This window comes from Cajanus cajan, chromosome 7 (genome assembly GCF_000230855.2).
Source record: "Cajanus cajan strain Asha chromosome 7, NIPB_CcT2T_4, whole genome shotgun sequence".
Lineage (NCBI taxonomy): Eukaryota > Viridiplantae > Streptophyta > Magnoliopsida > Fabales > Fabaceae > Cajanus > Cajanus cajan.
This window is the reverse complement of record NC_138523.1, coordinates 10,131,990-10,157,634: the sequence shown is the minus strand read 5'-3', so window position 1 is coordinate 10,157,634 and position 25,645 is coordinate 10,131,990. Positions and strand designations below refer to the sequence as shown.

Below are 25,645 nucleotides of genomic sequence, written 5' to 3'. Positions count from 1 at the left end.
GTCAGGGCTTAAAATCCCTAACTAAGTACTATAAGGGTATAGTATTTGGAGGATAGTTGACAAACTAATCTCATAGGTGACTTAGTTATGCTAAGTAATGTCATAATAGATTCACACCCAAAGTTTTTATACTCTAACAAGAATATTAGACTTCCTAGTTTAAGTGACAACATTTGAGAAATCATGTTGTAATGGATTTTTATTCAAATTGGTTGTTGATCTAACTAGATTGAAAATATTGGGTTGTTGGTTCGGTAGAATCAAAACACTTAGATTGCTCACCTATGACGTAAGAGATCTCATAGTTGAAATGCAAACAACACATATAATTGGTTTGTTTATATGTGATTGTGTTGAGTTGTGTGATGCATATGAAAAAATATGATGTCGTTTAAAGTTGAATGGCATGTTGAGTTTGTATTGTGTTGGTGTTTGTGTTGTTCACATGCTATGTTGAATTGTGTTGAGTTGTAGTGTTGTGTTGTCCTAATTGATTTTCATGTTGTATTACGTTGATTTCTTTTAAATATTAGCTTACCCTTGTATGTTTTTCATGTGATTGGACTATAATGATCATATTTGATATAGGAGTAGACTGGGGATAGATTGGAGGTGGAGGTTGTTTGAGGTCATGTTGGTGATGAAAGTGCTAATCTTTTGAGATACCCTAGAGTAACTAGTTGTTAATAATGTTGTTTGATCAACAACTAAGATTTCCTTTCATATTTGAGTACATGATTATTATGTGTGTGTACACACGCACACTTGTTTTATGATTTAGTGGTCAATACACTTTTAATTGTATATATATATTATGACATGTATATCCAAGTATTGTAAATAGGTAAATCTTAGGTAGTTTTTTTTAATCTTCGCTACTAATAATTGGACCGTTAAGTATAAAGATCATAATGAATCATTACATCAATAACATTTTTTCCTTTCACAAAATTCAAATTCAAAACTTTGTTTACAAATATTGAGATTAATTATACTCAAATTAATGACTTGTTACATGTTAGTGCAAGTACATTATTATTATTATTATTATTATTATTATTATTATTATTATTATTGTATATATTCTATTTTTAAAGTATTAATTGTAAATAGTTTAAGGTATGGAGTCAAAAATACCTAGTATAAATAATATCAGGAATAAATCATTACTACAATATCATTAATAAATAAATGAAAACTATTATTTCAAGAGTACCAAAATATCAAAATTTTACCCATATTTTCTAACAATGTGATATTATATTTGGAGAATATTTTTAGTTAACAACTATTATTAAGAATATTGATTTTAAAATAAAAAACTTTTTTCCAATATGTCATTTTCCAATTAAAGAAATAAAAAATATTTCTTTAATTTAAAAAGAAGTTTACCTTGCTTATGTTATATATCGTTGGATACTCGAGATTCACACATACACATGTCTTAATATTAATATGATATTATTTACTTTAAGTCTAAAATCTCATTGTTTTGTTTTCGAACATCACCCAAAAAGTCTTATACCAATGAAGATTATGTGTATTTTTTAAACCTTTATTCTCCCTTGTGATCCAATGATTTAGGAATTTGTTTCTACTCCAATAAATCTCCCCTCAAACAAAGGATTATGGTTTAACCTCCCTTTAAACGAAAATCATTTTTTTTATCTATGAGTATTCAATGGTGACCCTTAGAGTTGTAGTCACTGCCAACTCTAGATATTTACATTATCGTTAACTCATATCAACGGGACACGTCATTTGATCTCCACACCGTCAGGAAGACTTTCAACGTAAGATATTTCATACTTGATTCCATCGTCTCCCAGTTCCAAATACTTGTTCAAGACTCTAAGCCAATCATCTGGTCAAAACCATCAATTCTAATATGACTCTTGGGAACAAAATAAACTTATTCTTTTATGCATAATAATGAAAGAACACAAACAAGTCAATGTTATAAATAAATTGAAAAAGATCACATAAAATTTTATTTGATGTGGTTCGGCCCTTCATGTTTATGTCTACAAGGATATTCATTATCTCAAAATGTATTACACATATATATATTCTTAAAAATCCTCTCTTCAAGTTTTGTGGGTGAAACTTGAAAATCTTTCTTCACAAGTTTTATGGATGAAACTTGAAAATTCTTTTCTCACAAGTTATATGGTGAAACTTGAAAATTCCTTTATCACAAGTTTTATGGATAAAACTTGGAAACCTCTCACATGTTTTCTAACAAGACTTGGAAACCTTACTTCAAATGATCCTCTCTCTCATTTAAAGCAGTGACCCTCTCTACAGGTTGGATGTTCTTCTCATCTCAAGAGTTTCCAATTATTGACCTAACATCCTAATCTTAAAAAAAAAATACATCTTTAAAATAAATATAATATATTTCAATTCTAAACAATATCTTAAAATAATTAATATTTTTGAAAACTTAAATAGTGTGTTAAAAATTTTGATTTAAAAATTTGAATTATTTTCAACGTGTACATTTACCTCCTTTGATAGTGCACGCATGCAGTATAAATTCATCATTCTTGGAGTATCTATGTACATGTATAATTTTCAAGATAAGTACTGGATATCAACTCTGGTGTTAAAAGCACACGCATTAATTTATTTTTATTGGATGTGAATGGAGGCATTTTCCTTTGAATGATTCGAGGGTTGAAAATATGAGAAAATTTTATAATGGGGATGGAGAAGAAGTGGAGTGCAGAGGAGAAAAATATTAATTGGCTGATTGTGACTGGATAAGGATATGCACAAACAAATTAAATAAATTTTACAGGGAATTATATAAAAATGAAGAAAATGTGAAATAAAATAAATAATATAAATTAAATAAGATGCTATAAACTACTTGGATAAATAATATGAGTACACGACCGTTCGAGGTGATAGAAATCAAAACTTTGATAACCGCAACTCTTCGGAATTTAATAAGTAAACAATTAAGTTGGTGACCTATTATCGACAAATATCAAAAGCGCATTTTTTTATATACTTTTTAAATATTTTTTATTAGTTTAAATTTTTGAAACTTACAAAATTTGGAGGGATGTATTGATTTAGGATTTTGTAAGATTTTAAAAAACTTTTTTTTGAGTAAAAAAGTCTATTGGTATTCAATCAGAATTTTATGTCACTTAAAAATAATCTAGTGGTATTCAATCTGGATTTTCAAAATTTTTTAAAGAGTTCATTAAAATCCATTGGTATTAAAAAATATAAGAATTTTAAAGGATTGTTGTGGGAGAGAGATTTTGAAGGACTTTATAGTGTTACCTATAAATACCAAATTCATAAAATAATCACATCCAAACCCATCGGATTTTGAAGGATTGTTTGAAGTGACTTTTCAAGAATTTTCAAGTGAATTTTTTATCTTTTTTTTTTTCTATGCTCCTGTCTTCTCCATTTTTTCTCTGCTAATAATACTGCACTATTGTTCATTGCTCATACATAATATTGTAGTACTGTTCTCATCCCATTCCCCTATTTTGTGAAACTCCGATATGTAAATGATAGTGTCATTGACTTGCTCTATTTTTTTGTTCGTTCTCTTTAATTGACTTGCTTTATTTTATTCTATATAGTTGAATTTATTCCTTTATATAACACAAAAAAATGCTTGAATTTTCAATTTTTAAGTGGTAATTTTTTTTTATAACACACGTCAAGAAAAAAAAAGGTGAAAGATGAAATTGATATCATAATCTCTACAACAAATATATATATATATATAAGATGAATTTGTTAGGGTTTTTGTGAGTAGAATGAGATGAAAATGCATCTTAGTTGGGGAAGAACCCTCTCAGCATAAAAACTGCGATCTCTCTCCTTCCTTTAAGTTTGTTACTTTTATCCCTCCTCCTTTTATGACTCAACAATTATTTTATTTTTTTTACTATGAATTTTTATTTTTATTTTTATATTGTGAAATTAAGACTTTTTATATTTTAAAAAAATAAAATTAACATAAGACATTGCAGTATCTAATTTTTTAGAGTTTAGGATTTATGTCTTCATTAGCTCATTTTTTAAAAAAGGAAATATTATTAAAATATTTATTAGAATAATTTACATTTATAAATATCGTTAAAAATTATCATATAATATATAACTAAAATAATATACATATATATATATATAGATATATATATTCTCTATATCTAAATGCTTATTCTTTAAATAATAATAATTATAATAATAATAATAATTATTATTATTATATTAATATTATATATATTGCATATGTAATTAGGTAAATATTTTTTGGTAGATTGTGGATTTCCTAATTGATGCCAATTTTTAGCTCCATTTCGAGGTGTAAGATATCTACAAGATTTTGCAAGTCAGGGTAATGACCCTGAAAATGAGAAAGAATTGTTCAATCTTCGTCATGTGTCTTTAAAGAATGTGATCGAGAGAATATTTGGTATTTTTAAATCAAGGTTCACAAATTTTAAGTCAGCACCTCCATTTTTATTTAAGACACACATAACTTTCTACGCAAAGAATGTCGTTAATGAAGATCATACTTTTTAGCCTATTATTCAAACCTAGAAGCAAGAACGAAAAGACGCTAATGCTTGGAGGACTAGTATAGCTATGAATATATGGGTGAATGCTATTTAAAAGGATAAGATATTATAGAGAATTATTATTATTATTATTTATCTAGACATTATTATTTTTTATTATTTTTGTCTTTGACTCTTTTTAAATTTGAATGTATGAAATTTTTTTTTGAAATCTTATCCAATGTCAAAAATCCACAAAAATTCTACAAAAATCTACAAAATCCCACATAATCCATTAAAATATTGATTTAAAAGTCTTGCAGAATCCATTAAAATCCTGATTTTAAGTCTTGTAAAATCTTAAAAGTCATGAAAATCCTGCAAAGTCTTTTAAAATCCGTAGGATTTTTTTTAACCAGAAAAGTCCTTTAAAATCCTAATCCAATACACCCACCTTAGTGAATTACGTGTAACCATCAGACAAATTCTTTCACTTAATAGTTTATAACTATCAGGGGATAACACATATATAACTAAGATAGATATATGACAATTTATGGATATACAAGTGATATATACATGTACAAAATTTGTAGGAACAACTTAAATATTATACAAGTATATACGTATAAACAGTAATTCAAAAATTATAATATATAAACTTAGATTGTCGGTCAATAATTAATAACTACAAAATTATCTACTTTGAGATAGTCCAAAATTAGCACTACCAATCTCGGTAGAAATAATTTTCTCACTTCACGTTTGACATTATTCAAATCACGTCTGACATCATTTTAATTTTAATAATTCTTTCTTCTCATACTTGATACCACTAATCATGTGCTTGACATGAGCTAAGATAGAGAACTTTCTAATTGAAATTGTGTACGACACTATGAAGGCGCGTTCAGCGTAATGGTGAAATATGCTCGTACAAATTTACAAAAATGGCCCAAACCACAAGAAAATCAAAAGATACCAAACATGCAACACTACATTTCATATATAGACATTTCAAGCAACTCAAATCCAACCAGAACTACAACATGCAACATCATGTTCTCAAAATCACCAAAATTTTCACATTGAAAAATCAAGAACCCAAACCAACTTCAAAATTCATACAATTCAACAACACAATTGCAGTCATTTAGTAATCATTTCATGCAACACAATTCAACAATCAACAAACAAATAAATTTTAGTTTCCCTTACCTCGAGATCAAAGTGAATTGAGGAAGAAGAGGAAGAAGAAAGACGTCTCCGAACTAGCTTAGCAACGAAACAACTACGATGATAAATCTTCAGTTGGGCCTTCAAATCACCACTCCGAATTGGAACAATGAACTTCTATAACTCTTGAAAAATTGGAAAAGGAAGAAGAAGAACTTCAAAACTTATCTCATTACTATCTCTCTAAAGTTCTATAAGAAATGAAATTATCAAGCTCAAGTCTCAAAATAAGTCTTATATATTCTTTTTTTCGTGATCAAACCCTGTCCAGTAAAAACCTCTAAACCACTTAAACTCAAGAAAATTCCTTAAGTTCTCAGAATTTATCAACCACCAATACCTAATAACACCATCACATATAATTATTATTAAAAAGAAAATAATTAATAAAACTTACAGTGTTACACTATGCATCTTATTTAATAAATTTATCTTGATTTTGTAGATTCAATGAGTTTTAATTAATAAAATAATAATAATACATATTTAACAATTCATATAACAATTTTATATAATATTTTTCTGCCCATTTTATAAATCATATTATTTATTACATTTAATAATAATTATTAATAACTAGAATGTAAATATATATATATATATATAATTAATATTATACAACTATCAATTCGTTAAAAAAAATGTGAGTTCAACAATTACTAACATTTTTGTTGAAGTATATCCACCAATAGTAACAAGTCATATGATTTTCGAGATCATATGGTACACTGTTCAAATCTATGTTTCAGGTGAGGCCACGTGTCTTATTCCTAACAAGTAGTTAATGAAGCTTTCGGAAGAAAAGAAATTAAATTGATAAACTCAATATGAGTTCCAATTGGAGAAAATCTTTAATTCAAATTACATAAAAATTAAGAGACCAAATATGAAATAATAAATAAAAAATCACAATCAACATTTGTCTTAATCAACTGAAACCGTAAGCAAGTGCTGTATACATATCTATCTTCTATTTGTCTTACATCCCATAAACACAAAAAATCACATCACAAATGACTTTTATTCTCTGAAATTGCAACCGGCATGACTCATGAGTCATAATCATGATTAACTATTAACTATGTCTGGCTACTTGTGGTCAAGATAAAATCAAACTAATAATCTTGATTAATCTTCATACACGATCAATACTATAATTTTAAAAAATTGGCATATTGATTTGATACTTTGATTGATGACAGAAAACGAATAAAGTATTTGATAGTTGCTGTTTTGTTTTCTACTCGCTAAATGCCAATGCAGACCACGCAATAAATATAAAGAATCTCTTCCATTAAAAAATTGAAAACACCCAATTTACAAGGCTATTTTTTTCCCCGCATATATTTTTCATGACTATGAGCATGTGGCTTAGAAAATTATGTACGTTGTTTTTTCCCCTTAGATCTTCTTTTCTTGGAAAATAACTTTGAATTTTGAATAATTTAAATTGAGTCGGATAAATCTATTTAAGTAATCCAATACTTTCTAACATTTATAACAATAAATAAAGATGACAATATTTTTTTTTTATATTTTATTGAAAAAAATTCGTTGTGATTACTTTTTATTGTGAGAATAATTAAATGATTAATTTTGTAAGAATATTTGTAAAGATACAAGGGTTAAAAGCTAAAAGTGAATATAATTATAAATAAATAAACAAGTTATGATACGTACCATTTGTAACTTAATTACGTACCAAGTTATGATATGAAAATGGGATACACTTCATGTCCATGTGCTGCATTTCTTAAATCTTAATACTTCCTTAAACCGACTAAGCTTGTTGCAGCCACTTGATAAATGCTGGGAACATTTTTATCTTATATATATTTTTAAACACACTTCTAATTAGTTTAAATTTATTAAAAAAAGTTGATAAATATAACATGGATTTTTCTTACAATCCTATAATTTTTAATAAATCATAACCGCATTTTGTAAATTAGCTTTCTGTCAAAAGGTGGGCAAAAAAACACATTTTCTACTACACTTTTTCTTTTCATTATCAATGCATAAATCTAGGTATAATTGAATTGTGTATTATTTTTTCGGATGCAAGTAAAGTTCTATATCGTTTAAATCAGAAGATGTATACACACGATTGTTACTATTGGAAGAAAAATCTTTTAGGTGGTATCCAAAAATAAAATCATAAGAACGAAACTTAAAATGGACAATATTTTACTATATTAAACAAAAATTAAATATCATTCAAATTGTATTAACAAAGTTTTAATATCTCAATTATGTATTGTTAATTATATGGTTAGATTAATATAATAACACACACCAAATAAAATTGTAATGATATATTAACGAATAATAAAATTAAGAAATAAAAAGTAAACATCGTTCTAATTTTATAAGAATGAATTTAGAAGAAAAATATGCCACCTTAATCCAAATTTAAATATGTGGATTTATTATGAAAAAAGTGTCTTTACTCGAGTGAAATAAATAAAAATATTCATACACTAATTTAATTTAATATAAATTGTAAAATGAATTAAAAATATAAAACTCACTAACAATAATTGAAGCTAAAATCTGAAAATACCCAATTTTAGTTATTGAATTTTGGATATAATTTTAAAAACTAATTCAAATTTTGAACAAGTGGTATTTTATTTATGAGTTAACCATATCACTCATATTAGTTTATGTAGATGTTTATGAAATGAATATATCAATTCATTTTCTCTTTATAATCTTAATATTTAAATTATGTTTTGTTATTCTAATATAGCTAAAAATATTAAAATATAATCAATCCAATTTTTAAACAAAAATTAATTATTAATAAAATTAAATAAATATTTCATATCTATAATATGATAATTATAAAAATATCATACTTATTATAAATAATGAATGATTAATTGAACAAATATATAATTTTTTTACACCAATACATATTTTTTTTAGATACCTATTTTATTTTTAGAGCATTTTATTTAAATTTAAAATAAGTTAAATTACCTTTTCAGTTATTATAATTTGACTGACTTCACTTTTTAGTTTCTATAATTTTACTAATAACTACATAGTAAATTATTAAATGATATATCAACATTTATAAAATTAAATATGTGACTATTACGTAGATTTAATAAACTTATATTATTTATATAAAAATAACATTTTAAAAAATTAATTATAAAAATTAAATGAGGCACAGATGAACGGTTAAATTACTGATAACTAGTAAATTATTAAATGATATATCAACATTCATAAAATTAAATAAATGACTGTTAATAGATTTAATGAACTCATATTACTTAGATGAAAATAACATTTAAAAAAAATATAAATATAAGATTAAAAATTCTATTATAAACTATAAAACTAAAATATAAAATTAGTGAAATTATAGATAATAAAAAAATATTTAAACCATCAAAATATTATTTGTATATAGTGAGACAAACCTGCTCCAATCAGAGACGTTGGTTCTGATACCTTCTTTACTCAGCAATCAATGTGAACCATCGGCTCAATTATCTATGCCCCATATTCCCAAACCTTAACTAACGGCCGTAGATATAATTTATTGTAAGATTCGAAGCTTACAAAATTTAATCTTGTTGATTAAATCACGACGAATGGCGAAAATGGGTAGAGAATTTATGATTTAGATGTTGACGAAATTTTGGGGATTAAAGAAAGGCGTTAAAAAATGCCGCCCAGTGCTTCAAAATACGAAAACAATGAAGCAGAAGGTGATCGACCTTTAACGCCGCGGCAAACTGTATATAAACGCGTGAACTGCACCTTTATTGGTCCTTTTTTCTTACCATAAATATTCAATGCTTCGGCCTCATCTATTGGGTTCGTTCCTACCTCCCTTCTGTCAACAGTGGTTTCTGATTCCCTTTGTTTATTGCTGTTGCTGTGTTTCTCTTTTAATGCTTCAGAATTGTCTGAATTGGGTTGGTGCTGAATCCGAGGTGGGCTGGTTCTCAACTTTGATGTTTTGCTTAGTTAATTACTTCTGATGTTCAATTTCTGGTTCTTTATTAGTGGTGGATCATTTTGTCGTTAGTTGAATTCCAAGTTGGAACCTTTTCCATTGGAGAAATTTTGGGTTTGTTTTGGATTGGTATAAGCAATCATCTAGAGGGGTGTGATGGAGTTTTTTTTTATTGCTGGATTCTAATGAATTAAAAGAAAAAAAAATATATTTTCTTAGGATGCTTTGGATTTTAATTATGGTGCATCACTTGCCGATTGTTCATCATTGCTAAGCCTACTGTTGTCTCACACTAAAGTTGTGGTTGTGGGGGAGTAGAGTGGTCAGATACATGGAATCAATGGTTTTGTGCATGTTTTCCCATTTTATAATGCATATACTGGGACTAGAGATAGTTAATTTGGATCCAGATAGTATCAGGACAAGAATGGTTGTGATTTGCTTTTAGATGATGAAGCAAGTCTAAGAAGACGACCATAGAGATTAAAACATAACAGTTGTTTGATCTCAGTAGCAATAATGAATTGCGTGTTTGGAAACAGATCAGGAATGTGATTTTTTACATCAAATTAAAAGCCACTAGTTCTAGCTTTTACGTTTTTTATGTCAAGGACACGATTTGCTGGATGTTGAATGTTTCCAAACATGCTCTAAAATGGGTTGTACGCAAAAGCTACACTGGGTAAGGTTTATTTTGATATGCATCTGTGTGTTTGTGAGTCGGTAAGACCGTGAAGATTCCTCACATCATTTATGTACGAGTCTAATCTCTGCTTAGGCATTGACTTTGACCTCACCCAAAGGTTTTTCCTAGAGGGCTGAGTTTGAGCCCTTGCACTGCTAGTAAAATCTACTGCCTCTTGACCTGGTTATCATTGGGCTGAGGCTGCGTACATTTGATATTCTCAATTCTTCCCCAAATCTTAGAATGATAGAGCCTTGTGTTCCAAATCACTCTTTTTTCTTATCAGAGCCATGGAGGAGGGTGATTTTATTTTGTTCTCTGGAAAGGAAAACAAAGTAGACCTTTCCTTTCATAATATTGGTTAGTGTTGAAATCAATCATCATTTACTTTTGTTATTCAAATAATTAACTTCATATTTGTCTATCAATGAGGGTGTATTATTACTTAGGTTAGCTCAAGTTCCTTGGCCAGTCATGCTAGAGCAGGTAGTTGTGTTTGTGATTGCATTTAGAGATACTCAACGTCAAACTATAATGTGCAGGAATATATTATACTTGAATGGTTTTTTGGTGAAATTTTTTTTTGTTGATAAAATATAATGATCCTGATTTGTCCATGCAAGTTGTTGCTATTGTGAAAACACTGAAAAGCAAAAAATCTTCTAATATTAAATATCACCTATAGGTCATGATATTGTATAGATAAAATTTACTTGTCAAATTTGTTGTGAAAAATTCAGATAGTTATATAAATTATACCTGACGGACAAGTAGCAGTTTTTGTTTCATTAACTGTTATGCAATCTATTTTTTTTTTTTATCGAATTCTCTCAGACTTGCATCAATGACTCTAATGTGGATCCTTAATGATTCATTTTAATGGGACACACAACACATGCTTCCAACTCTGATGTATTCAATGACATGATTTGTTCTTGATTTATCATATTTTCATAATTACTGGTAAAGGTCCAATCTGTTAATGTACATCTTATTTTGACAGTTGTCTTGCTGGTGTGGAATCATTTCAACAATTTTCTGGTAGAAGACTTTCAGATTTGTAATCAGGTTTAATACTTAAATATGGGGTTATATGAGCATTCAGACGTTGTGCAGTGGGGTATTAATCTTTTTGACAGTGACCCTGCTTATAGTCCTGGATACTATGGTGACATAATTCAACATGATACGGGTGATGTCTATAATGGACATTACTTCCATAGCCATTATGATCCTGAGCGGAACCAAATAGAGAATGATGAGATCATTGCACGGGCTCTTCAAGAAGAGTTTTCACGGCTAGACATTAATGAGTGTTCAAGATATTCACAGACAGATGAAGAACAGTTCCGTGCTTCTGAGCCTGCATATAATTGGCACAACACATCAATGATGAACTATTGTTCAGGAGGTATCATTTAAGGCACAAAGCTTCTATGTGCTTGTTTTTAGTTTAGAATTATCTTTATTGCATGATTTTGGTTAGTTCAATCAGATTTTTTCACATTCAGGTCATGATTATGCCTATGATGGAGTTGGTGAGTTAGAACCTTCTAGTTCATCGTGTTGTAGTCCTTCTGAAGCAGAGGAATGCTCCTTGGAGCTTACCGACAATTATCCACTTGATGATGAAATAGGGAGGAGATTGAGCCAGATGGTTCCAATTCCTGTATGTTTAGCCTCCTTTGCTTCTGTCAATTTCTTTTTGGATCTGCTGTTGAATATATATACTGTGCTGTTTGCAACCTTTAATGGTCACTTAAGTATGAAATGGATTATTCATTATGTTCCATATTGGTTTTTTTGTGAACTTATGGTGATAAGCTTCTTTCCGACCTACATTTTCTACTCATTACATTAGTTGGCATTTAGAGTAAGTCATAATTGTTTTTCAAATTTTAATTGTGGATTACCAAAGCATTTAATCCTACAGTTTACAAGTTTTCTTACGCAATGATGAAAGAAGCAGCTTCTGGTTTGAATCTTCTGTTTTGATACATGGTGGTTAGTTTTGGGGGAGGCGTTGGAAAGTATATAAAAGATTATTTTCTTCATTCTTGTGTGATGGTTTCTCCAAGCGCTCAGTTTTGGAAGTTCTAGATATTGTTATTTCTCTCTCTTTTTAATGATTGTTTTTATCTCTTTGTTTTCTTCCTACTATCCAGGACGTGTATGATTTTAGAAAGTTCATTCTTTTGATCAGTTGTATGATCTGTACATTGGACTGTGGTGCCTAAAATTTGGTCTTTTCCCCTCTTTTGTAGCATGTTCCAAAAATTAATGGAGAAATTCCTTCAATTGATGAAGCAAGTTCAGATCATCAAAGGCTTCTGGATAGGTACTAGTGAGAAGCATTATTCCTCCTTGGTGTAAAGCTAATAAATTTTTTGTCATGATGCATGTTTTATTGTCCAAATAATTGCCATTAGGGTGAAACTATTGCAACAGATAGGCTTCATTATGTGTCTTCTTTTTAAGGATTATACTTTTTTTACGAGTCTTTAAGTTTTATGCTGATTTAAAGAATATTTTATCTCATGTACGATAAGCCGCTTTATTTTTAAACAGATTGCAGTTATATGACTTTGTGGAGCATATGGTGCAAGGTGATGGTAATTGTCAGGTTTGTTGCTTTAGATATTCATTTCCTTCCAAAATTTTTGTTTATCAGCATGTGCAGAGCAACTCATCAGTTTTTGATCTTTAGTTTCCATTTTATAATAAGTATCAAATCATAATTCTTTTTTTTTTTTTTTATTCCTCTCCAGTTCCGTGCATTGTCTGATCAATTGTATAACACACCTGATCACCACAAGTATGTGAGACGACAAGTTGTGAACCAGGTTTGTACTCTAGTCTAGTGGATTTTATTTTATTATGCTTGCCTAAATTTTAATGTCTGCTTTTTTCTTTTTATGCATTATTCTTGGATTCTGATTATTGAATGATGTTTTTAACTAGCTGAAGTCTCATCCAGAGATTTATGAGGGATATGTTCCCATGGAATATAGCGAATATTTGGAGAAGATGTCTAAGTAATAATTTGCACTCTTATCTCTCTCTTTCTATTTATCTATATGTAAATCTTCTTTTGAGCTAACTAATAGTTCCTTTTTCTTTCGTTGTCAATGAAACTAGGAGTGGTGAATGGGGGGATCATGTTACTCTTCAAGCAGCTGCAGATTCGGTATAAGTTTTGCAACTTAGTATTTCTCTTCTGTTGAACTTTGTTTGATTATATGTTCCGCTGTTCTTCCATTTGCTGTGTGAGACTTTTTTGTTGCTGAACTTCTAGAGAAATAATGACTCAGTAGGGTGATCATTTGATTTTGACAAGAAGTTGCAAGTTTCAAATTTGGTTGTTTTCTTTATGCTTAATAATTATTTTGTTATAGTGGTTACTTCTAATTTTTCTAGAAAATACCTTATATATTAATTTAGCTGTTGACAACCAAACTGTTGTACGTACTTTACAAAATGGACCAGTTATTGTCTTATTGATGAATATTTTCAATTGACACTTTGGTAGTGTTTGGCATAACCATTTTTAAGTTTCCCTTATTCATAAAAGGAGAACTTGGATCAAAATAATTTTGAAGGAAAAGTTTTTAAAAAGTAGCTTTCTTAATGAAAAAAAAAAAAAAAAAAACTTTGAAAAAGTTAGTTTTAGGAGCTTTTGGCTTCTCCTCTTTTTCCTTCTCTATTCCAAATTCCAAGGTCCAAGAACACATACCAAACATTTAGTTTTACAACAGGTGTTAAACTTTTAATAAAGAGTCTTCAATGCAGGGTTGTAAGCCTTCAAAAGAAACTGTTGATTTAAATTTGAAGAATCCATGAATCAAAATTTCCAGGCATAGTTTGCCTGATTTGAGACTGTTGACCCTCTTTCCCTATTTAATTATGCCCGAGTTTTTCAGCCGCCATTTTCTGCTCCCAAATGATGCCATTTTAGTTTATAGCAATAAAATTATATCTGAAATTAGCAATAAATGAATGATATAATGATATGTCGTTTTACTTATGATGGATATACCTTTAAAATTGTTTTCCTTCTTTTTTTCTTTAGTATGGTGTAAGAATATTTGTGATGACTTCTTTCAAGGACACCTGTTGCATAGAGATTATTCCTCATTTTGAGAAGCCAAAAGGAGGTAAGATTTTCTTCCATCTGTTCTAAATTTTCCTTTTGCTTTTTGGGTCTCATTTTCTCTTTAAATTTTTTTGTTTCCTTTGTTAAACCTTGACAACTTCACATCACATTGTTTCTTGAAATCTTTCTGAACCTTGACCATATTTTAACATTCTTTTATAAGCATTGGTGCATTCACAAGATGATAATAAACAAAACTGTAACTTTGGTATTCTGTTATGTAGAAACCTAATTATGGAAATTGTTTTAATGAAGTTTGATTTTTGTGTCGTGTGATCAATATTTTGTGTTATACTTGTTCCACGAATTTTTGAATCATTGATGACTTTGGCACTTGGGCACTGATTGCTTTACTACATTTTTTCATTGTTCATCAATCATATATGATCAACTCGCATTGTCTATTTGTATTGCAGTGATTTTCCTTAGTTTTTGGGCAGAGGTGCATTACAACTCCATCTATCCTCAAGGAGGTAATTTTACAAAATTTCCATATTCAGCTTTAATCAGTTTTAAAACAACTTGGTTGGAGTATGATATATTTGATTGACAAATCCTGTGTATGGTTAAATTACCACCATTTATCTCTAAAATGAGTCTTTGACTCCCCAGGTCAATTGGAATTGTTATCTGTTAGCATTTAGATATTTATTTTCCAAATATTTGGCATGGGGTTGGTTTATCATATATGTATTATTGACCTACTGATTCAGATATACCTTCAAATGAGTCGAGAAAGAAGAAAAGGTGGTGGAACTTTGGGACTAAGCATTAATAGCAGACCAAGAAACAGCTCAAGAATGTACCCAAACGTTTGGTGCCTTTGCATTTTGAACTATTAGCCTGTTTCGATAAATATTTAAAAGTGCTTTTGAGAATTTCTCTACTAAAAAATACTCTTTATTTTTAATAGATAAATTCTCAAAAACGCTTTTAACTTATATCTAAACAGATTTTATGTATCAAAATTCATCCAAGAGTCACCCACCAGCCAATAAGGATGCTTTCAACTCAGCAGGGATACCGAACCTTTAGGGTGCAATAGAATAGCCCTTAGTTTATATTTCCATTGCTTTTCCGGTTATTTTTGTATGACTAATTTGATTTTCATATTTATTAATTATAAAACTGGATGTGCTGAGGCAGCTTCATCCCAATGACATGTTATACATAAAAGGGTTAAAAGTTATAGCAATTTATCTAGTTGGTTTCTTCTTGACCGGCTTATAAGGTGAGGGTTGTTTTCCACTTATATACTATTTAATTGCCTAATCTCTAGTTAATGTGGGACTTGGGTTTTTCTCAATACACCCTCTCACGTCCAGCACTATTGGGTTTGGTACGTGGATAAATGGTGGGTGACCCTTTTTAATGATCTAGGATTGGCGGGACTTGGGTTTTTCCCAATACACCCCTTCATGCCTATGGCGCATGCATTAATGGTGGGTGACCCATTTAAAGTGGATCTAAATGGCTCTGATACCATCTTAGAATAGTGGATTTAAGCCTAATTCAACCCTACAAAACCGGTTTATAAGGTGAGGGTTGTTTTCCACTTATATACTATTTAATTGCCTAATCTCTAGTCGATGTGGGACTTGAGTTTTTCCTAATACACTCCCTCACGTCCAACACTATTGGACTTGGTACGTGGATAAATGGTAGGTGACCCTTTTTAATGATCTAGGATTGGCGGAACTTGAGTTTTTCTCAATACACCCCTTCATACCTATGACACATGTATTAATGGTGGGTGGTCCATTTAAAGTGTATCTAAATAGCTCTGATACCATCTTAGAATAGTAGATTTAAGCCTAACTCAACCCTACAAAACTGGCTTGTAAGGTGAGGGTTGTTTTCCACTTATATATTATTCAATTGCCTAATCTCTAGTCGATGTGGGACTTGGGTTTTTTCCCAATACACCCTCTCACGTCCAGTATTATTGGGCTTAATACGTGGATAAATGGTGGGTGACCCATTTTTAAGAATTTAGGATAGCTCTGATACCATCTTAGAATATTGGATTTAAATCTAACTCAACCCTACAAAACCGACTTATAAGGTGAGGGTTGCTTTCCACTTATATACTATTCAATTGTCTAATCTCTAGTTAATGTGGGACTTGGATTTTTCCCAATATCTTGGTTGACGAGTAATAAAAATATCAATAATATTAAAGAAATTAATCCCTATATATTAAATATGAGTTTTTAGGAACTTTTTTTACAACAAAAGAGTTTGTAGACAATTTTTTTAACTTTTTTTATAATTCAATTTTTATTTATTATAATAATTATGAATTAAATATTAATATTTTAAAATAATTTATCAATAAATAAAAATAAATTTTTGTTATTATACAAATTATTTATCATAAATTTAAACTATAAATTATATGTTTAAAATATTTGTGTGTATTAATTTAAAATATAATTTATATATTCAAATATAATATATATATATATATATATAATTTTAATTATGTATAATAAACATGTCTATGTATTACACAGGTTAAGATACTAGTAAATAATTAATTATAGTTAAAAGTTAGTTAATTATTCACAGATTTAAATTTTATATTATAAATACTCTTTAAATTAAATGGTTTAACATTTAATGATATTATACTTAATTGAGGGGCTAATTTTTTCACTATCGAGTATAAGTTAGATAGTTTTTTTTTGAGGGGGTATAAGTTAGATAGTTAATAAATACATTTATTTATTAATAAATTTCACAACAAATAAAGGCTATTAAAAAAAATTACAATTGATACATCAATATTAGATTTATATTTCTTATAATTAGAAAAGAAAAAGTACTTGTTTGTTATTTATCTAAAAGACAATTGTTTTTTCTTTATATAAAAGACAGAAGAAGTACTATCACCAAAGTTTGTTAGATTAAAATAACGTGTAATTATACTCAGATTGTTTTTTTGGATATGACGATCATTCTTCATCATTAAAAGTTTAAATTTTAAAAATGTTTTTAATCTTTATAATATTTTTTAATATTTGATCTAGTTATTTTACTTGAGGTTTGGTTTCTAAGTTCATATAATTTTAAATTTATTAAGAATTGATCGTTTTCAAGATTACATTTTATTTTCGGTGCTTACAACATAGACTAATTTGTAGCGGTTTTAAAGTTATAGGAACTGAATTACATGTATAAAATATAGTAACTAAAATTAAAATCGAGAAAAAAAAAACTTAAGATAATGACGTATTTAAAGCTTTTGGTCCTTACACGAAAGATGTGATTCACTACTCCCCAAACTTTTCTAAATGTTTTTTATATATACTCATATATATATATATATATACACCGTATGGACCCGAGGCCGGACCGAATCGACCGTGCTGGTTCGATGCCGAAACCGACCCGACCAAATCGACCGAAAACCCGAATCCAAAAATAATCGAACCTTATACCCGAGCAAACCGATCTCTCACGAAATAGAAGGGGTCGGCTTGCTCGGTCCATCCACGGGACTCCACCAGTATGATTACGAAAGGATTAATTCGAGTAATGAGCCAGATTAGCCCCCTAATTTTTCGGGGTACAGTTCCTAATCACGGCCCAATAAGGAACACTATAAATAGACCCCCTTCGAGGTATATAACTAACTTTCAACTACCGCATTTATTACGCCGAGCACTGACTTGAGCATCGGAGTGTCTTTGCAGGCACCCCCCACCTTGCTCCGGACTACTCGGATAAAGACGAGAAGATCGAGACCCGAAACGACCCATCGCAGCTAGGATAATTGGAGTGTGTATCCTAACACAGGAACATTTGGCACCCACCGTGGGGCCGAAGAGACGTTTTCAGCCCCTTAGAACTCTACGACTGAGACCGAGACATGGTAGTAACCCGCAAAGGACCTTCAACATCGACTCAACTGATCCCTAATCCCGAGAACAATCCCGTTATGGCTGGCCAAGAACGATATCCGTACGGAATGCCCCAAACCCAACCGGAGCCTGTGATACAAGAGGTACGGCCCGATGCCGACCAAGCCCAACCCGATCTCCAAAATGAATTTCGCGCGTTGCGCGAGGAAATGGCAGCGATACGAAGACAGAGAGAGGCCGACGCCAAGGAGTTGGCTGAACTGCGTCGACAAAACGCCGAACTCCGAAATCTGAACCAAACCTACGTGCCGACTACCCCGACTCTTTTGGAGGAGTCAGCCTATCATGCTCCGACCGACCAATTTACTCGCACACCGATAACCTCTTTGATAGGCAACAAGGCCGACACCACCACTCACTCACTAAGGCATCCTTTCTCCCGAAGGATAATGGAAGCAACCTTGTTAGACCACTGGAAAAACTTGCCGATCGAGAAGTATGATGGGTCGACCGACCCGAAGAGCACTTGAACGTTTTCCTAACACAAGCAACCCTCTCTACTCAAGACGACTCTGCTTTATGCCGAATATTTCCCACGTCGTTGAAAGGAAGGGCCCTGAGTTGGTTCACGAGGTTGCCGAGCTCTTCTATCGACTCGTTTAACGAGTTGTCATCCCAATTCACCCTCCAATTCGCGACGAGTAAACCGTACAAGACGACCTCGCTAGCCTTAGCGGGGGTTCATCAAGAGAAGAAAGAAAATTTGAGAAGTTTTATGGACCGATTCAGCAAAATCGCCATGGACATCGGCGACCTCAACCCGGCCGTGGCAATGGATCGGCTAAGCACTGCCCTCAGGCCGGGGCCTTTCGTGAATAGCTTGTGCAAGAAGCCTCCAGTCGATATGAATGATCTCCGGCGCCGAGCCGAGAAGTATATGCAAATGGAGGAGCTTGCGGAGACCCGAAACCAGGCTAGGGCTAAGGAAGGCTATGGCAGGAAGGAACCCGGCCGAGATCCGATGAAAAAGACTAATGCCGAGCCTTCGAACGCTCGCCCCCCAAGAGGACCACGCTACACAGTGTATACTCCCCTTAATGCGAGTAGGGCAAAGGTGATGGAGCAGGCCCTCGCATCGGAGATCCTTGTGATGCCGAAACGGGCGAACACACCCCCTAGGGTCGACAAAGCCAAGACGTGTCGATTCCACCGAAACAGGGGACACTCGACGGAAGAATGCTCAGCTCTAAAAGACAAGCTTGAGGACCTTATCAAATAGGGCCACCTCAGAGGCTTTGTCAAACCCCAGGGCCATCAGTCAAGGGAAATGGACCACCACTCTCAAGCTCGCCAACCGAGAGATCGACGTCGCCGATCCTGTTCAGTGGAGAGGCAAGATCGGTCACGGCATTCCAGGGAAGGCAGTGACCGACCACGGAAGGTGATCAACACAATAGCCGGAGGCTTCGCCGGGGGCGGCTCCACCTCTTCCGCACGAAGGCGACACCTTCGCGCAGTCCGATCAGTGAACAGTGTGAATCAACCGAGACTGCCGATAATGCCACCTATCACCTTTTCCGACCGGGATTTCCGTGGTGCCGATCCCGTCCAAGACGACCCCATGGTGATTTCGGTCGAGATGCACAACTGCATTGTAAAGAAAACATTGGTCGACCAGGGAAGCTCGGCTGATATCTTGTACTGGAACACTTTCGTGCAGCTGGGAATTCTGGAAGAGAGCCTAGAACCGTATCACGAGCCACTAGTAGGATTCGCCGGCGAAAGAGTGATGACGAGAGGATGCATTGACCTGTACACCCGCTTTGGTTTCGACCAAGAGTCTTCCCGAGAGATAAAAATCCGTTACATCGTGGTGCATGCGAGTACATCTTACAATATCTTACTCGGCCGACCCTCCATCAACGCGCTGCAAGCCATCGTGTTGACCCCTCACCTATGCATGAAGTTCCCGTCGAGAGATGGGCAGGTAATAACCGTTCACGCCGATCAGAAAACGGCAAGAGAATGTTATCTCTCCAGTCTAAAGGTCCAACCCATCGCCGACCCCCCGTCGACGGCGAAAGGTGTTAACGTAATAAGACAGGAGATGACGAAAGGTCTGGACCTCGACCCTCGCCTAGGTGAAGAAGAGCGAATCGAACCGGCCGAAGACCTCGTTTCTTTTGAACTCGGACGGACCCTCGAGCAGGTCACCCATATGGGATCTCAGCTGAATAAAGACGATTCGAACCAGGTGAAACGAACGGTTCGAGATAACAAAGATCTGTTCGCGTGGACGGCGTCTGACATGCCGGGGATCGATCCTAAATTCCTGTGTCACCGACTAGCCGTATGTCGAGACGCCCGACCAGTCGCACAGAAGAAAAGAAAGATGGGCGACGAGAAGAGGAAAGCGGCCGATGCCGAGGTGAAAAAATTGTTACAGGCTGGATTCATAAGGGAAGTCACCTACACCACCTGGCTAGCTAACGTGGTTCTGGTCAAAAAGTCGAGCGGAAAGTGGAGAATGTGCACCGACTACACCGACCTCAACAAGGCCTGTCCCAAGGACGCCTATCCACTGCCTTGCATCGACCGACTTGTTGATGCTGCCTCCGGACACTCCATATTTAGCTTCCTCGACGCCTATTCCGGTTACAACCAGATAAAGATGCACTCGGCCGACGAGGAGAAGATGGCGTTCATCATTGAGAACGCCAACTTTTGTTACCGAGTCATGCCGTTTGGATTGAAGAACGCCGAGGCCACCTACCAAAGGTTAATGGACAAAGTGTTTCGAGGTCAAATCGGCCGAAACATTGAGATTTATGTGGACGACATGGTGGTGAAGTCCGATTCCGTGGCCGATCATGTGGCCGACCTAGCCGAAATCTTCGATGAACTATGCAAGCACAACATGAGACTCAACCCCGAGAAGTGCACCTTCGGAGTCAAGGGGGGCAAGTTCCTAGGGTTTATGCTTTCGGAAATGGGGATAGAGGCAAACCGAGACAAGTGCTAGGCCGTGTTGGACGTGCGAAGCCCGAGCAACCTCAAAGAATTACAGCGACTGTCAGGAAGATTGGTTGCGCTGTCCCGATTCCTCCCCCGTTTGGCCGACAAGATCAGTCCGATGACGAAGCTCTTACGCAAGGCTTCGACATTCTCGTGGAACGAAACGTGCAAAGAAGCCTTTGTAACATTGAAAGCGACCTTAGCGACGCCGCCGATCCTCACGAGACCAGATCCTCTAAACCCACTACTCGTGTATTTGGCCGTTTCCGAAGAGGCGATCAGCTCGGTTATAGTGCAAGAAAAAGAAGGCACCCAAGCTCCCATATATTTTGTCAGCCTACTCCTACAAGATTCCGAAACCCGATACCAGTTGATCGAAAAGGTGGCACTTGGCCTAGTACACACTTCCCGACGCCTACGACATTATTTCCAGAGCCATCGAGTAGTCGTTCACACCGACTGTCCGATCTCAAAAGTCTTAGGCAAGCCTGAGCTCGCCGGAAGAATGATGGCCTGGTCGGTGGAGCTCTCACAATTTGACATAACCTTCAAACCGAGAGGACCGATCAAAGCTTAGTGTCTGGTCGATTTTGTGAACGAGCTCCACCCCCACGGTCATTTCGAGGAGCAATGGTGGACCCTCCACGTGGATGGTTCGTCAAATTGCCGAGGAAGCGGAGCATGTGTAATTCTGGAGGGACCCAAAGGGATAGTTTTGGAACAATCCCTCCGCTTTCGGTTCAAGGCTTCCAACAACCAAGCCGAGTATGAAGCCCTACTGGCCGGACTGAGACTAGCCGAAGACATGGGTGCCTCGAGAGTCAAATGTTTGACCGACTCCAAAGTTGTGGCCGAGCAGGTCGACGACAATTTCCAAGTAAAAGACCACAATATGATGAAGTACTATCATGCCTATCAAAAGTTGAAGACGAACTTTCAGGAGGTGTTGGTCGAGCACATCCCACGCGAGGACAACGCCCGAGCCGATCAGTTGGCTAGATTGGCCGCGACTAAAAAACCAGGCCATTTGAGAATGATCATTCAGCAAGAGATCGACCACCCTAGTGTCGATGCAGAAGTGGTCGCAAATGTCAATGCTGACCTTGCCGATAAGGACGACACCCAAGACTGGCGAGCCGAAATCAAAACGTTTCTCATAAGTGGAATCACGCCGAACGATCCGACCGAGGCCAAACGGCTAAGAACCCAAGCCAGTAGATACGTTGTCATCGCTGACCAGTTGTACAAACGCGGGTTCTCTACCCCGTTACTCAAGTGCCTAAACCCCGCCGAGGCTGACTACGTGACGAGAGAAGTACACGAGGGTATATGCGAAATGCACTCGAGAGCGAGGACGACCGTCTCCAAACTCTTATGAGTCGGCTACTATTGGCCGACCATGAACACCGACTGCGCAACATTCGTAAAGAGATGCCAACCATGTCAGAGACATGGCAACTTGATTCATCAACCGGCCGAGCAGCTACATTCCTTTCCTCCAGCATGGCCATTCGCCACTTGGGGGCCGACATACTCGGACCCTTCCCAGTTGCCAAGGGACAATGCAAGTTCCTCATCGTCGTCGTGGATCTATTCACCAAATGGATCGAAGCCGAGCCCCTGGCATGTATCTCGGCTCATCAAGTCCAGAAGTTTCTATGGAGGAATATCATCACCCGATTCGGTGTCCCACACACCCTGGTGACCGACAACGGCCTTCAATTTACCGACCAGAAACTCAATGAGTTCCTAAACGGCCTGGGAGTACAGCACAAGGTCACATCGGTCGAACACCCGCAGACGAACGGTCAGGCCGAGTCGGGTAATAAAGTCATCTTAGCTGAGTTGAAGAAACGCCTTGGAGAAGCAAAGGGGGCATGGGCCGACCAGTTACCCGAGGTACTATGGGCCTACTGATGCACGCCCCAGTCGACTACACAAGAAACTCCTTTTCGCCTAGTCTACGGATCTGACGCAATGACCCCAGTGGAAATCGGGAAACCCTCGTTCCGCCGAGCCCACTACGACGAGTCGAACAACGAAGCCGAGCTCCGTGTAAACCTGGACACCGTGGAAGGCGTTCGAGACAGGGCACAAGTCGTGGCCGAGGCCACCAAGCAACGTTACAAAAGGAGATTTGACAGCAAGGTGAAACCTAGAGAATTCCGCAAGGGCGATCTTGTTTGGAGAGCCACAGGCGAGGCAAGGAAAGATCCGAGACATGGAAAACTCGCCCCAAACTGGGACGGTCCTTTCCGAATCCGACACAACTTGAACAACGGAGCGTACAAGCTGGAGCACCTATCGGGAGAACCAATTCCGAGAACCTGGAACTCCTCTCATCTGAAAATGTATTACAGCTGATGTAACGGTGCACTCTTTTCTTTGGCCGACTCTTTTTTCCCTAAGGAGGGTTTTGGGTGAGCAAGGTTTTTAACGAGGCACTTCAATAATAAAAGTTTAAAAATTTCATATTGTTTGCGTTTTTATTGTGTTTTAGGCCGAGCACTACGCTGCGCACCGACGCCGAGCAACTCTCGGCCGATCACTAAAACGGTGCAATCGAGCCTACAGGTTTCCCTCCCGAGCACCCTCCTCAACTAAGGATGTACCTAGGCCGAGCACTACGTCGCGCACCGACGCCGAGCAACTCTCAGCCATCACTAAAATGGTGCAATCGAGCCTACAGGTTTCCCTCTCGAGCACCCTCCTCGGCTAAGGATGTACCTAGGCTGAGCACTACGCCGCGCACCGACGCCGAGCAACTCTCGGCTGATCACTAAAACGGTGCAATCGAGCCTACAGGTTTCCCTCTCGAGCACCCTCCTCGGCTAAGGATGTACCTAGGCTGAGCACTACGCCGCGCACCGACGCCGAGCAACTCTCGGCCGATCACTAAAACGGTGCAATCGAGCCTACAGGTTTCCCTCCCGAGCACCCTCCTCAACTAAGGATGTACCTAGGCCGAGCACTACGTCGCGCACCGACGCCGAGCAACTCTCGGCCATCACTAAAATGGTGCAATCGAGCCTACAGGTTTCCCTCTCGAGCACCCTCCTCGGCTAAGGATGTACCTAGGCTGAGCACTACGCCGCGCACCGACGCCGAGCAACTCTCGGCTGATCACTAAAATGGTGCAATCGAGCCTACAGGTTTCCCTCTCGAGCACCCTCCTCGGCTAAGGATGTACCTAGGCTGAGCACTACGCCGCGCACCGACGCCGAGCAACTCTCGGCTGATCACTAAAACGGTGCAATCGAGCCTACAAGTTTCCCTCCCGAGCACCCTCCTCGGCTAAGGATGTACCTAGGCTGAGCACTACGCCGCGCACCGACGCCGATCAACTCTCGGCCGATCACTAAAACGGTGCAATCGAGCCTACAGGTTTCCCTCCTGAGCACCCTCCTCGGCTAAGGATGTACCTAGGCCGAGCACTACGCCGCACACCGACGCCGAGCAACTCTCGGCCGATCACTAAAACGGTGCAGTCGAGCCTACAGGTTTCGGGGTCGGCTTGCTCGGTCCATCCACGGGACTCCACCAGTATCATTACGAAAGGATTAATTTGAGTAATGAGCCGGATTAGCCCCCTTGGCTAAGCACACAAGTCGCTTTACTTTCACGTTGCGAAATAAACAAGCCAAAAACAAACGCAGAAGGTAAAATTCATTAAAGTATGGCCGACCAATCCGGCTACTTACAAAAAAAATCATAAACTACCGGTGCCAACGGCCAAAATTACAAAAAAGGCACTAACAGCCCAATTACAAAGAAAGAAAAAAATGCTAAGTCCCGACCCACTACACCGCAGCTGAACTCTCTGGATCCCCTTGGCCGACCACATCAATGATCGGATCGTCCTCCTCCTCGGTTGGTGGCACTGAAGGTTGGGTAGAAATACCTCGACCGGGGGCCTCGGCATCCGGCTCGGCCCCTTGAGTGAATTCAGCGTAACTTATGAATTTCCCCCCATAAAAGTCCCGACTAACATCGAAGTTAAAATCAGCCGGGACCTCGCAGTAGTGGTACGCTTGTTGGACGGCATGCCTAAACCCCGCATCGTGCTGCTCTAGAATCTTGTCGGTGGCCTCGGCCTCGAACTTAGCAGCTTCCTCCTTCAGCCGAGCAATTTCGCTCTCATAACTGGAAGCCTCGGCCTTCAACTTCTGAACG

At 36.0% G+C, this 25,645-nt stretch overlaps 4 protein-coding genes across 5 annotated transcripts; all 4 read left to right on the top strand.

Annotated features, from left to right (window-relative positions):
• Window positions 1–9,316: 9,316 nt before the first annotated feature.
• Window positions 9,317–15,821, top strand: LOC109801341 (OVARIAN TUMOR DOMAIN-containing deubiquitinating enzyme 12). 2 transcript variants are annotated; one of them, XM_020362388.3, is made up of 11 exons: window positions 9,317–9,611; window positions 11,442–11,849; window positions 11,950–12,107; window positions 12,703–12,776; window positions 13,007–13,061; window positions 13,207–13,281; window positions 13,400–13,473; window positions 13,577–13,625; window positions 14,508–14,592; window positions 15,008–15,064; window positions 15,305–15,821. In XM_020362388.3, the coding sequence occupies exons 2-11, from the start codon at window positions 11,522–11,524 to the stop codon at window positions 15,364–15,366; spliced, it is 1,017 nt and encodes a 338-aa protein (XP_020217977.1). In that variant the 5' UTR covers window positions 9,317–9,611; window positions 11,442–11,521; the 3' UTR covers window positions 15,367–15,821. The 2 variants fall into 2 exon arrangements, with proteins under 2 accessions (XP_020217977.1, XP_020217976.1); XM_020362387.3 differs by having other exon boundaries at window positions 9,318–9,730.
• Window positions 15,822–19,784: 3,963 nt separating this feature from the next.
• On the top strand, window positions 19,785–21,479 carry LOC109800524 (uncharacterized). Its single transcript, XM_020361304.2, has one exon. It carries the CDS (start codon window positions 19,785–19,787, stop codon window positions 21,477–21,479), a length of 1,695 nt encoding a protein of 564 aa, XP_020216893.1.
• Window positions 21,480–22,277: 798 nt separating this feature from the next.
• Window positions 22,278–22,850, top strand: LOC145949809 (uncharacterized). Its single transcript, XM_083060697.1, has one exon. It carries the CDS (start codon window positions 22,278–22,280, stop codon window positions 22,848–22,850), a length of 573 nt encoding a protein of 190 aa, XP_082916823.1.
• A 599-nt stretch (window positions 22,851–23,449) lies between these two features.
• LOC145949808 (uncharacterized) lies at window positions 23,450–23,836 on the top strand. Its single transcript, XM_083060696.1, has one exon. The coding sequence runs from the start codon at window positions 23,450–23,452 to the stop codon at window positions 23,834–23,836; it is 387 nt and encodes a 128-aa protein (XP_082916822.1).
• The last annotated feature ends 1,809 nt before the right edge of the window (window positions 23,837–25,645 follow it).